At 64.3% G+C, this 13,393-nt stretch overlaps 1 protein-coding gene across 1 annotated transcript in view; it reads left to right on the plus strand.

Moving 5' to 3' along the window:
- MUC5AC (mucin 5AC, oligomeric mucus/gel-forming) overlaps positions 1 to 13,393 on the plus strand; it is a gene marked incomplete at both ends in the record, with an annotated part of 54,681 nt that overhangs the window by 36,952 nt on the left and 4,336 nt on the right. Inside the window, 25 exon segments of the mRNA XM_079928328.1 lie at positions 4,226 to 4,335; positions 4,458 to 4,671; positions 4,768 to 4,893; positions 5,117 to 5,234; positions 5,509 to 5,647; positions 5,881 to 5,991; positions 6,395 to 6,464; positions 6,574 to 6,711; positions 6,791 to 6,955; positions 7,342 to 7,436; positions 8,310 to 8,436; positions 8,611 to 8,866; positions 8,936 to 8,988; positions 9,241 to 9,341; positions 9,525 to 9,676; positions 9,822 to 9,960; positions 10,045 to 10,087; positions 10,090 to 10,149; positions 10,152 to 10,156; positions 10,305 to 10,484; positions 11,299 to 11,538; positions 11,767 to 11,923; positions 12,317 to 12,445; positions 12,680 to 12,842; positions 13,316 to 13,359. Coding sequence (XP_079784454.1) covers positions 4,226 to 4,335; positions 4,458 to 4,671; positions 4,768 to 4,893; positions 5,117 to 5,234; positions 5,509 to 5,647; positions 5,881 to 5,991; positions 6,395 to 6,464; positions 6,574 to 6,711; positions 6,791 to 6,955; positions 7,342 to 7,436; positions 8,310 to 8,436; positions 8,611 to 8,866; positions 8,936 to 8,988; positions 9,241 to 9,341; positions 9,525 to 9,676; positions 9,822 to 9,960; positions 10,045 to 10,087; positions 10,090 to 10,149; positions 10,152 to 10,156; positions 10,305 to 10,484; positions 11,299 to 11,538; positions 11,767 to 11,923; positions 12,317 to 12,445; positions 12,680 to 12,842; positions 13,316 to 13,359 — 3,135 coding nt within the window.

Here is a 13,393-nt window from a genome sequence, read left to right on the forward strand (position 1 = left end):
GGAAAAACGTGAACCTGACCAGGCCACACCACACACAGACAGGATTCCAGCTGGATCTCGGTCCCATATGTGGAATGGGAAACAAGAAAACTTCTGGGAGAAAACATGGGAGCGTGTCTTCAGGACTGTGAGTTAGATGAAGAGTACTTAGAACACGAAAACATCAACTAAGAAAGAAAGAAAAGGATAATTGTGTTCCATTAAAATTAAGAACTTCGGGCTTCCCCGGTGGCGCAGTGGTTGGGAGTCCGCCTGCCGATGCAGGGGACACGGGTTCGTGCCCCGGTCCGGGAAGATCCCACATGCCGCGGAGCGGCTGGGCCCGTGAGCCATGGCCGCTGAGCCTGCGCGTCCGGAGCCTGTGCTCCGCAGCGGGAGAGGCCACAGCAGTGAGGGGCCCGCGTACCGCAAAAAAAAAAAAAAATTGTGTTAAAATACACGTAACAAAATGTACCATCTTACCCATGTCTAAGGGCACATTTCGGAGGCACTAAGTACATTCACATCATTGTGCAAACTTCACTACCGTCCACTCCAGAACGTTCCATCCTCCCAAACGGACGCTCTGTCCCCATTACACACTCACTCCCCTGCCCTCCCCCAGCCCCTGATCCCCACCGTCTACTTTCTGTCTCTATGGATGTGGCTCCTCCAGGGACCTCATGCGACTGAGTCACGCAGGACTTGTCCCGCGTCTGGCATATTTCACTGGGCATCTTGTCCCCAAGATTCATCCTGTGCAGCCTGAGTCAGATTTCCTTCCTTTTTAAGGCTGAATAATATCTCACTGTGTGGATGGACCACGTGTATCCCTTCATCCATCGATGGACACTTGGGTTGCCTCTACCTCTGGGCTGCTGTGAGCACAGGTGTGCAAATGTCTCTCCGAAGCCCTGCTTCCAGTTCTTTTGGGACACGCCCAGAAGTGGTGGTCTAATTTCTATGAGCACGATTTTACACTGTGAACAATACCTTTGAAACGTGTTGATGGCGTTAGACAAGCCCCAGCCCCCCGAGTGCCGACGTCCTTGTGTCCTGGGGTCAGAGGCGCCCGCTCCGCGTCAGGACCCTGGGGGCCACAGTCAGGGCTGTTTGGGCGGCATCTCACTTTGGATGCATCCTCCCCTCTCCCTAGAGGCTGACAGGACCGTCAAGGGTGACTTTTCCTTGTCCTGATGCGGGCAAGTGGGCGGGCAGTTCCCTGCCTGCAGATGGCGGTGTTTGGGGGAGGGGCTGGCACAGTGCTCTTAGGGCAGAGGAGGCTGGATTCTAGTAGTGTCAGCTGCTACCTGACCCCTGGGTGCCCAGGCTGCTTGGGAAGCTAGGAGGGACACAGATGCGGTTGCCTCCAGGGAACAGCCTCAATGGACAGTCCCCTCCGTCCCCCCAAGGAGGTGGAGGGGTGACCGCTGAGCAGAGGCATTGGAGGAAGGCATGGTGGGGAGGGGCTGGGGGCCTTTGTGTTTTCTGGGGCAGGAGGGGGCGGGCGGGGGCTCCCAGGAGCCGAGCTGGGCCCAGGGCGATGAGGGACTCCAGGGCCAGCACTGCCCCGCCCAGGCCTGGGCAGAGAGGGGCTCAGCTGTGGGGGGAGGGGGGAGCCACTGTCAGCAGCAAGCCGGGGTCTCACTGCCCTTCATTTACAGCTGTGGATCTGGGGGACCAGGTCAGATCTCGGGAGGAATTCTGTCTGCCCAGTGATGCAGGTAAACAGACGCGTGCAGGAAGCCTCCAGATCAGGTCAGCCCTGCCATGAAACCAAGTTTACTCTCCGCTCCCTTCTCCCGCCGCCCAGAGAGCATCCCCCGTGCCCCCCCGACCCCCCTGCCCGCGCCGCCGGTACCGGGGGGGCCTTGGCCCCTCGGCCCGGGGAGGCTGACCCCACCCATGGGCATCTTCCAGATGGCTCTCTCCCCCTCGGGCCCCGAAGCCAAGCAGGAGGGATTAGGACACCGTCCTCCTTATCAAGGAAGTTCCCGGCTTGGAGCAACTCTGAAGCCACCGTGCCCTTTCTGTCAACAGCATGATAATTCCTGCAAGCTGTCAGAGGTTCCCAGCGCCTTCCTGCCGAGGTGGCGCCCACTTCCTCTTCGCGCGTTAGAAGGGTTCCATCTGTCTGTGTCCTGAAGTCATGCTCTGTCACGCGGGATACGTGGTAAACTTTCCCCAAACTGCTGGTTTCCGCATCTGTGACATCAGGCCGCACCCTCGGCCTCACGGTGTCCCCTGCGTCAGGAGTGACTGTGGGTCACGGATGCTGAGCCAGCATTGATGAGAAACTGGGCTGTGATTTTAGGTGCAGCCAATAGAGGAAGGTGCTGCCTGTTCGACTGTCATGGTGCAGGCTAGGCTGGCGGTGCACCGAGGTTCCAGATGCGTTAAACTGTGCAGAAGGTCGAAGGGACGCCCCAGCGCGGCATCATCACCCCGTTTCAGGAAGAGAAAGCAGGAGCTTCACGAGGTCCTTCAACTCGCCTGAAGCCTCCTGGAGGCGACCGCTGCAAGGGCGGCAGGGGCTCTTCCGGGGGACCAGACGCAGCTCAGAGGACGCTTCCCTGACGCATCAGTTGGTTTTGTCCTTGGGGCAACCGTCCTCTGAGCAGCGCTCCTACGATCACCATTTTCCAGACGAGATGCCCGAGGCACAGAGAGGGTGATGTGCTGGCCCAGGGCTACACAGCGGATGGGTTTCAGGGCCAGGATACCATCTCCTCCCAGTGTCTGGAGCCCCAGGCCCTGGATTCGAATTCCTGTTGGTCCCTCTGAGGTCAGGTGCCTCCCATCTGTGTCATCCAAAAAGCAGGGATATAACCACAGTTCCTACCACTCAGGAGTTTCTGATTTTCTATGGACTGAATTATACAGTGAAGCCTCCAAGAAGTGTGCCCGGCCCACGAGGGCTGCCACCAGGCTGGCGTCCGAGACGGGGCTGGCAAAGTGTCCAGAGGGGCCTGGAGACACCCGTCCGCTCCGCAGTCTCAGCAGAAAACAGGCGCCACGGCGGACTGTCTGCTTTAAGACGTGCGGCTGGTCCAGGCCTGGCTCTTTCCCCAGGGCAGGGGGTTGGAGGGACCTGGCGTTTGGGGTGTGGGTGTTGACCTCCGGGTTGGAGATGTGCCCCAGGTGGAGAGTGGAAGTCAAGTCTTCCCCCACTGCAGCCCCTCCAGGGCACCGGGCTATAGGGGAGGGAGGTCTGGGTCAGGCTGCCTGGCCACTCCAGCCAGACAGTCTGCGCGTCCAGTCAGACCCCGCTGTTCTCACCTCCTCGCCCTGGAGGGGAGGAAGCCAACCCCACAGAGTCCCACATGGGAAGGGCTGTGAAGCTGCCCCCTTTTTCTGCCCCTAAGCTGTACCTGTCCACCAGGACAGAGCCTCTGCCCTGCAGCCTGCGTGGGCTGAGGGAGGTGGGAGTGTCGGGTCCGGAGAAGGCTGCTGGGACGGCTCAGCCCCCAGGTCCTGCAGCTACAGCAGAGTGACCCCAACGGCCCTGCAGGTCACCTGCGTTGGGACCTCGGCCATGCCCAGAAACTGGAAAGGAAGGGACAGGCGTTGGGGAGGAGTGCCAGCCCAGGGCAGGCAATGCTGGATCCAGTGTCCCCTGCCTAGGTGCACGCGCACCTACACCACGAGCGTGTGCACAGACTCGGGCACGCCCCAGCACACACAGACGCACGGCGCGCGCTCACGTGCACTCGCCCCCACCCCATCCCACCCAGCACACGCTCTCGGCGGGGCAGCCCCCGCTGAGCCCTCCCGTTCTCAGTGCCCGTCACACACCCTCCTCTGAAATCGAAGACCTGCCTCCATCCAGACCTTGTCTCTGCTTCTTGGTCCTTGAGACTTTGCCAGGCAGTGGCCTTTTATGTGACCCACACCCGCTGCAGCCCCGATCCCAGGGCCCCCACTGTCAGGCCCAGGAAGCCCCATGCAGAGCCCATACGTAAGGGACTCCCTTAGGGGAAGCCTGCCCGCGTGCCCAGCAGTGGCCGGCAGGGGCCCAGGTCACTCTCCAGCCCTGGGCCAGCGGAGCGTCAGTTAACGGACCTCAACCCGCTGCCCTGCAGCCCCGAATGCCTGGGAGTTCCTCATTTCATCTCCAGACTCCCCGAAAGTGCTGTGTAGCCGCCGCTTAAACTGGCGGTGTGGAAGGGGAAGGCCGGCGTAGCCCGGTCGCCGCGAGCGAGGGCCGCTGGGAGCCTGCAAAGAGCCCGGTGTTGTGCTCTGTCAGACATCAAGCTGACCGCCACCGAGTTTGGGAATCTGCAGAAGATGGACGGCCCCACGGAGCAGTGTCAGGACCCTGCCCCTGAGCCCCCCGTGAACTGCTTGACCGGTTTTGTAAGTCCCAGAGTGAACGGGGGTGGCGTCCGCCTCCCACGGCCCCGGGGACAAGCCGGGGAGGGGGCTGTGAGCCAGGGGATGTTCCAGAGCCTGGACTGAGTGCCCCGGCTTTGCCCCAGGGCATCTGCGAGGAGATGCTGAGCAGCGAGCCGTTCTTGGACTGCGCCGCCCTCGTGGACGCCAGCAGCTACGTGGAGGCCTGCCGGCAAGATCTCTGCCACTGTGGCCAGGCCAACCTCACCAGCTGCCTCTGTCACACCCTTGCCGAGTACTCCCGCCAGTGCACCCATGCCGGGGGGCTGCCCCTGGACTGGCGGGGCCCCCAGCTCTGCCGTGAGTGCCCTGTGTGACCCCGGCCCTGCCATGCCATCCCTTCTCGGGCCGGAGGCAGGGGCAGGGCGTGACACGTGCCCCATCTCCTCCCTGCAGCCCAGACGTGCCCCCTCAACATGCTGTACCGCGAGTGCGGCTCACCCTGCGTGGACACCTGCTCCAACCTCGAGCGCTCCCAGCTCTGCGAGGACCACTGCGTCGCCGGCTGCTTCTGCCCTGAGGGTGAGCCGGAGCCCCACCCCCTCTGGCCCCCCCGAACCACACAGATGCATTGTAGGTGCTCAGGAAGGAAGGCCCCTCTGACGTGGCCCGAGGTGTCCCTGGACCCCTGGGTCTGAGGAACCCTCCAGGGCAGGGCCACTGTGGGCAGAGGGCCTGTCCCCTCCACACACCCACATGGCAGGCACAGTCCGGCACCTGCCACGTGGCCTGCCTGCCTCTGCAGGGACGGTGCTGGATGACGTCGGCCACACTGGCTGCATCCCGGTGCCCCAGTGCTCCTGTGTGTACAACGGGGCCACCTACACTCCAGGGACCGGCTACTCCACAGACTGCACCAACTGGTAGGACCCTGGGCCCCTGCCCTCCCCTTCCCCGGAGATGCCCAGGGACGGCCCCTGCCTTCTGGTCCCCGTAGATGCGCCCGGGCCGGCCCCTCTGGGGGCTTGTCCTCTCCCACGCGGGTCCCCGGGTGGAGGCCAGTGGCTCTCTGGGCAGGCGCTGATGGGCTCCAGTCTATGTGGTGATGCAGGCAGGCCTGGGCAAGTCTACCTGCCGTCTTGGGGGGGCGGGCTGCTCCCGGGGGCCAGCACCCACGTGGGCGCTCCCTGCTCTCAGCACCTGCGCTGGGGGCCGGTGGAGATGCCAGGAGGTGCAGTGCCCGGGCACCTGCTCGGTGCTGGGCGGTGCCCACTTCTCCACGTTCGACGAGAGGCAGTACACGGTACACGGGGACTGCAGCTACGTGCTGGCCAAGGTACATGGCCCCAGGGTCCTCCCCGGACAGAGCGGCTTTCAGGTCGTGGGTCCACGTGTCCTTCCCCAGCCTGGGCTGCATGTGGGTGCCGCATTTGGGGCCACCTTGGGATCCCCGACGCCGAGTCCTCCAGGAAACCACCCGAGCTCTGGGCGGGCGGACGGATGGTGGGGAGGGGAGAGGATGAGGCGGGCTGGGGGCGCTGCGCTTTGCGTGAGTACCTGTGTTTCCAGCCCTGTGACAGCAGCGCCTTCACCGTGCTGGCCGAGCTGCGCAGGTGTGGACTGACCGACAGCGAGACCTGCCTGAAGAGCCTGACGCTGACCCTGGGCGGGGGGCACATGGTGCGTGCAGACCCTGGGGTTGGGGTGTCCTTCACGGCAAGCGACCTCTGCCCGAGCCCTTGACCCCACATGGGCAGCAGGTGGCCGAGGCATGGCCCGAGGACCCGCCCACTGCCTCCCTGCTTCCACCTCTTGTGGGTCTTTTGAGTGACGGTCCCCAAAGGGAACAGCTCAGGGGCTGGCAAGGGGCCTCCACACCTCCCCCACGAGGCCAGGAAGCTTCTCTGCTGAAGTCGACTTTTTTACTTTAGTAAATCTCTTTGGTTCTCACGTCTCCAAAAAGCGGTCCGGTCCTCGCGGAAAGCTTAGCGGAGCAGGCTGAGCCTGGGGGATGCGGGGCCAGGTCATCAGCCCTCCTCTGCCCTGGGGAGGCCATCGGGAGCCCTGTCATGTGCTTCTCCAGGTCTTCGCGGTAAAGGCCAGCGGGGCGGTGTTTGTGAACCAGATCTACACCCAGCTGCCCCTCTCGGCAGGTGAGGGCGCCTCCCTGCCCCGCCCCTGACAGCCCCGCCCCCTGACAGCCCCGCCCCCTGACAGCCCCGCCCCTCGCGCCCGCTGAGACCTGGTCCCCTGTGTCTGCAGCCAACGTCACGCTCTTCAGACCCTCCACCTTCTTCATCATCGCCCAGACCCAGCTGGGCCTGCAGCTGGACATCCAGCTGGTGCCCGTCATGCAGGTGTTCGTGAGGCTGGCGCCCCAGCTCCAGGGGCAGACCTGCGGTAAGAGGGTCACCACCCAGCACCCGAGCCCCCCTCCGCAGCCCAGCACACAGGGGCCTCACGCCACCCCCGCCCCCAGGCCTGTGCGGGAACTTCAACCAGAACCAGGCCGACGACTTCCGGACCATCAGCGGCGTGGTGGAGGGCACGGCCGCCGCCTTCGCCAACACCTGGAAGACCCAGGCCGCCTGCCCCAACGTCAAGAACAGCTTGGAGGACCCCTGCTCCCTCAGCGTGGAGAACGGTGTGTGTGTCCAGCAGCCCCGCGGGCCAACCTGGTGCCGGGGCCCCTGGGCCAGAGGTCTGAGCATGCGCTCCTTGGGGGCCCGGCCTGAAGGGGGCGTCAGGTGGTTGGTAAACAGGCGGACTCAACATGCGTTGTTCTGGCCGGTGAGCCCCGGGAGGAGAGGATCAGGGTGCTGGGGGGAGTGGAGGCCCCCTCCTTGCCTGCTCTCCTGGGGGACCGGGCTCGCGGGGCGCTCGGGAAGCAGCCTAGGTCTGCTGACACCTGGCACCCCTTCACACGGAGCATAAGGGATTCCGGCTTAAAGGAAAGCTGCTCATCTCCATGTAGCTCCCGCCTGACGTGGCCGTCCAGCCTCGCTGACCGCCCCCCTCCTCTGTCCACAGAGAAATACGCTCAGCACTGGTGCTCGCGGCTGACAGACCCCCGCGGCCCCTTCACCCGGTGTCACGCTGCTGTGAGCCCCAGCGCCTACTACTCGGTAATGCCACCCACCTGCCTCTGCCCTTGGACCACTCGGCCACCCTCAGGGTCCCAGAGGCCATGGCAGCAGCGTCTGGGCCCAGCAGGTCTCTCAGTCTCCAGTTTCTCCCACCCCCATTCACTCACTCATTCACTCATTCACTCACTCACTCATTCATTCACTCATTCATCCACTCACACATTCATCCACTCACTCATCCACTCACTCATTCATTCATCACTCACTCATTCATCCACTCACTCATCCACTCACTCACTCATTCATTCACTCATTCATCCACTCACTCATTCATTCATCACTCACTCATTCATCCACTCACTCATCCACTCACTCACTCATTCATTCACTCATTCATCCACTCACTCATCCACTCACTCACTCATTCATCCACTCACTCATCCACTCACTCATTCATTCATTCACTCATTCATCCACTCACTCATCTACTCACTCATTCATCACTCACTCACTCATCCACTCACTCATCCACTCACTCACTCATTCATCACTCACTCACTCACTCACCCACTGCTGTGGTTCTGAGTCCGTCCTCTCCTCCAGCTCCATGCTAGGCACAGGGGCTACACCCAGGGAGTGAGTAGCCTGCTGGCCCCAGGGTGCAAATGAGAAACTGGTGTCTAAGGCTGACTACACAGGGATGGGCCGCTGGGTCACACAGATGAGGGGCTGGGTCCTTCCAGCACCCCCGCCCGCCAGCCCAGGGGCGTGATGGCAAGATGCTCTGTGCACGTTAGTGGGACCCCCGTGAGGCTCGGGGAGGGGTCCTGGGGAGGCAGGGGCTCCGGCAGCAGCATGGGGGAAGCTCACCGTGTGTGGCCTGGTGTCCCTGACATCCTGATGCCCCCACAGAACTGCATGTTTGACACGTGCAACTGTCAGAGCATGGAGGACTGCATGTGCGCGGCCCTGTCCTCCTACGTGCGGGCCTGCGCCGCCCGGGGCGTGCTGCTCGGCGGCTGGCGGGACGGCATGTGCAGTGAGTGTCCCAGGGTGGATGTCCCATGGCCCCCGTCCCCCAACCAGGCTCAGAGGCCAAGGAGCGCCCAGGCCAGTGCCCCGGGACCCCATCAAGGACGAAGGGCTTGGCGGGAACAGGGAAGCCGGGGGGCCGGCCCTGTCCTGAGTGCTACCCCCTCCTGGCATCGTGCAGCAAAGGCCATGACCACCTGCCCCCAGTCGCTGACCTACCTCTACAACATCAGCACCTGCCAGCCCACCTGCCGGGCCCGGAGTGACGCGGACGTCACCTGCAGCATCAGCTTCGTCCCCGTGGACGGCTGCACCTGCCCTGACGGCACCTTCCTGGATGATACGGACCAGTGTGTGCCGGCCACCAGCTGCCCCTGCTACCATGGGGGCTCCGTGGTCCCCAATGGGGAGTCGACGCACGAGCAGGGGGTCGTCTGGTAAGAGCCCCTGCTGAGTGGGTGGCGTGGGCGAGGCTGGGGGGCTCTCTGACCACTCTCTCCTTGCAGCACCTGCACCCAGGGCACACTGACCTGCATTGGAGGCCATGCCCCAGCTCCAGGTGAGCCCGGAGTGGGGGAGGGGGCCCTCGGTTATCTCTGCATAAAGTTACCTAAGCTCGGGGTTAAATGCCCACACGTCAGCGAGGCTGCTGGGTGTCAATCAGCGTCTCTGGGCTCAGCAGTGTGGGCACCCTGCCCACGCACTCACACGCTCACCCCGGGGCGGCTAAATTCTGCCGTCGGGAGACACGTCCCTCAAGCGAGCCTGGTAGGTGGCGTCAGGGTCCCCTGAATGGCCCCTCCCTCGCCAGTCTGTACCCCACCCATGGTCTACTTCGACTGCCACAATACCACGCCTGGGGCCGCTGGGGCTGGCTGTCAGAAGAGCTGCCACACCCTGGACATGGACTGTGTAAGTGTCCCCAGTGACCCCCCTCCAACAACCCCACACCTGCTCGGCCCCCATGGGCACCTGTGGAGAAGCCCACTCACTGGCCCCAGGGGACCCCTGCCCGCAGGCTGCTGGTCCTGTATCCCTGTGGCCCCGCTGCAGGCCCTGGGGGTCCACTGAGCTGTGTCTGCTCCCCCCCCATAGTACAGCTCCCAGTGTGTGCCTGGCTGTGTGTGTCCCCACGGGCTGGTGGCCACTGGCGACGGCGGCTGCATCCCCGTGTCCGACTGCCCTTGTGTGCACAACGAGGCCAGCTACAAGCCGGGCCAGGTCATCCGGGTGGGCTGCAACACCTGGTACGGGGAGGGGCTCGGACCCCACCTGGGGAGGGCTCCCTGCAGCGGGAGGTACAGCCCGGCCGGCAAGTCCTGCCCCCGCCCAGGCAGGCAGCTGGGCCTCCAGGAGGGAGGTTTGGGCCTGATGCCTGCCGCCCCTGCCCAGCACCTGTAAGAGCAGGATGTGGCAGTGCACAGACCAGCCCTGCCCGGCCACCTGCGCGGCGTACGGCGACGGCCACTACCGCACCTTCGATGGGCAGCGCTACAGCTTCAGCGGGGACTGCGAGTACACGCGGCTTCAGGTGTGGCTGCCGAGCCCTCCCGCCGCCCCGCAGCCCTGCTCTGCTGCCCCGCGGGGCACGCTCAGTCCCATCCCGGCCTCTTAGGGCCACTGGGGGGGGGACGGCAGCGCCCAGGACGGCTTCCATGTCTCACCGAGAACGTCCCCTGTGGCACCACGGGGGCCACCTGCTCCAAGGCCATCAAGATCTTCCTGGGGTGAGCAGTGGGTGGGGGCCTTGGTGGGGAGCCCCCAGGAAGGCCGCGCTCCCATGGCCGAGCTGGGACAGGGGCCGCAGGGCCATGGACCCATTCGACGGGTAGCCAGGGTCCTCACCCAGACACTCGCTGGTCCTGCCCCATGCAGAGCTACGAGCTGAAGCTGAGTGACGGGAACATGGAGGTGATCGAGAAGGAACAGGGGCAGCTGCCGCCCTTCTCCATTCGCCAGATGGGCAACTACCTGGTGGTAGACACGGATGTCAGCCTGGTGTTGCTGTGGGACAGGGGGACCAGCATCTTCCTCACACTCAGCCCCGAGTTCAAGGTGAGGCCCTGCCCAGGAAGGGCGACGCCCTCACCCCAGACCAAGGGCCGGCCGGAGACGGGGGTGCGGGTGGGGGAGAGACAGAGGAGATGATAGAAAAACAGAGAGACACAGAGACAGAGAGAGATGATAGAAAAACAGAGAGACACAGAGAGTTATAGAGAGACAGAGAGACAGACAGAGAGACACAGAGAGATATAGAGAGACAGAGAGACAGACAGACAGAAACCGAGAGGCAGAGAGACAGAGAGGAGGTGACAGTAGGAGACCCTCAGCCGTGTCCGGGTCCTGCAGCTGCTGGAAGAAACGATCCCTAACTGGTGGCCCTTCTCTCGCAGTCTGGACACTAAGTCCAACCAGGTGCCCCAGGGCCACGTTCCCTCCAGAGGCTCGAGGGGAGGATCCTTCCCGCCTCCTCCAGCTTCCGTGGCCCCAGGCGCCCCGTCAGCCCAACCTCTGCATACGACGTCCCTTTACTGTCTTCACTCTGTGTGTGTCCCTCGTCCTGTAAGGACGCCGGCCACTGGATCAGCCACCCCAGTCCAGGATGCCCTCATCCTAACTGGATTGCATCCGCAGAGACCCTCCTTCCGCTTTGGGCCAACTCGTGGGTCCCGGGTCAGGACCTGAGCCTGTCTTTGGGGGACACTCCGTAGCCACTAGGCTGCTTCTCCTGTGCCCTCCCCTCCTGGAGACTTCAGAGCCCAGTGGGGCTCTTCCTGAGGGCCCCGGGGTGGGGGGAGCGAGTGAGGTCGCAGGGCCCCTCCTGCGCTTGCCCTGAGCCTGCGCCGTCTCTACGTCTGTCCGTCCACAGGGGAGGGTCTGCGGGCTGTGCGGGAACTTTGACGACAACGCCCTCAACGACTTCACCACGCGGAGCCAGTCCGTGGTGGGCGACGTGCTGGAGTTCGGCAACAGCTGGAAATTCTCCCCGTCCTGCCCGGACGCCCAGGCCCCCAAGGACCCCTGCACCGCCAACCCGTACCGCAAGTCCTGGGCCCAGAAGCAGTGCAGCATCATCAACAGCGCCACCTTCAGCGCCTGCCACGCCCACGTACGCGGGGCGCTCCTCCAGGCACCTGGGGAAGAAGGGACAGAAATGGGAGCAGTGGCTCTTTGCCGCCCTCTAGGGCCCGCTGTGGCGATGAGGACCCGTCTGGCCGGCCTCGTGGGACAACGAGCTCCAGGGGAAACCGGCCCAGGCCGACACCAGCTGCACTGATTCCCCGGAGCCCACAGGGATGGCGGGTCCCTCGGCATCTGAAGCCTCTCTCTCCCGTAGGTGGAATCGGCCAGGTACTACGAGGCCTGCGTGAGCGACGCGTGCGCCTGCGACTCAGGGGGCGACTGCGAGTGTTTCTGCACGGCCGTGGCCGCCTACGCCCAGGCCTGCCACGAAGCGGGTGTGTGCGTGTCCTGGCGGACCCCGGACATCTGCCGTGAGTGCCCACGGATGTGTCCGTCAGGGTGGGGCGGAGACACAGAGAGTGACAAGAGTGGTATTGAATGTGCGAGGGGAGGAAGGGCTTGAAGGGAATCAGCAGAGCACCCCCCCCTCCATGGAGCCTGGCCGCAGTGGGTGGGCGTCCCTGACAAGCCAGCCAGCCCCCCTCCCCACTGCCCCCCCTTGCCCCTGGGCATCCCAGGCCCATGTCCTCTGAAACCGCGTCCGGGAGGCACAGAGGAGGGACGCGTCTTCAGAACAGCTCGCAGGACTTGGTCAAGGACCGGGCTACGGGGGAGCCCCCGGGGCTGTCCTTGCAAGGGCGGCACTCCACCTGGGGCCCCCTGGGCCGAGCGCCTGGCCCTGAGCCCGCCCCCGTTGTCCGCAGCCCTCTTCTGCGACTACGGCAACCCCAAGGGCCACTGCGAGTGGCACTACCAGCCCTGCGGGGCCCCCCACCTGAGGACCTGCCGGAACCCCCGCGGCCAGTACCTGCACGACGTCCGTGGCCTGGAAGGTGCGCTGCTGCCCTGCTGGTCTGGGCGGGGCCGTGCTGGGGAGACGGTGGTTGGGGCCAAGATTTGTCCTGGGGATCCAGGCTGGGCGGCTCCTGACCCCTCGGGGTGCTTTTGCGGCCATAGCCTCAAGCTCCCCATGGCGTGGTGGGGTCCAGGGCTGGGGGCTGAGTCGAGGCGGGGCTGAGGCACTGGGCAGTTGGTGTGGCTGGGACTCAGGCCTCTCTGGTCCCCAGGCTGCTACCCCAAGTGCCCATCAGAGGCCCCCATCTTCGATGAGGACCAGATGCGATGTGTAGCTTCATGCCCAACCCCGACCCCACCACTGCCCTGCCGCGTCCAGGGCAAGTCCTACCGGCCGGGCTCTGTGGTGCCCTCGGAAAAGAACTGCCACCACTGGTGAGGCGCCTGGCGGGAGCCGCGAGGACCCTGGAGCACGTGGGGGATTCGCCCAGCCCTCCGCTACTGGGGAAAGGCCCCACCTGGCCACCCCCCAGCACAGCCTCCCTCCTTCAGGGCCAGAGGGTCCCCCAGCCTGGGTTTTCTGTGGGGTCCAACAGGGAGCTTCCTTTATGCAGGATGAGGGTGGGGGGTCTGGGGGTGAAGAAAGGGGCCAGAGGGGAAGCTGAGTCATGACACGGCCCAAGGACCTCTGGGAAGACACCCTGGAGAGGGAGTGGCCTTCAGAAGGTCCAGGGGGCTCAGTGGCCATGCTCGAGCTGCCTTCTCTGGTCATTGATAGGAAGGGCTCCCTGAGAGGGCGTGACCTCTGGGGCTGAGGCGTGGCCCCCAGGGACCCCAGTGGGGCTTCCCCTGCCTGCCTGCCCCTGGGTGAGTCTCCACCCCCAGACTCATCTCCCTTCTGTCGCCAGCGTTTGCACCGAGAGCGGCGTGCAGTGCACCTACCACTCTGAGGGTGAGTGGTGGGCGGCCCTCCTTGCGCCCGGGGT

The sequence above is a fragment of the Stenella coeruleoalba genome, assembly GCF_951394435.1.
Source record: "Stenella coeruleoalba genome assembly, chromosome: 8".
In the NCBI taxonomy this organism is placed as follows: Eukaryota; Metazoa; Chordata; class Mammalia; order Artiodactyla; family Delphinidae; genus Stenella; species Stenella coeruleoalba.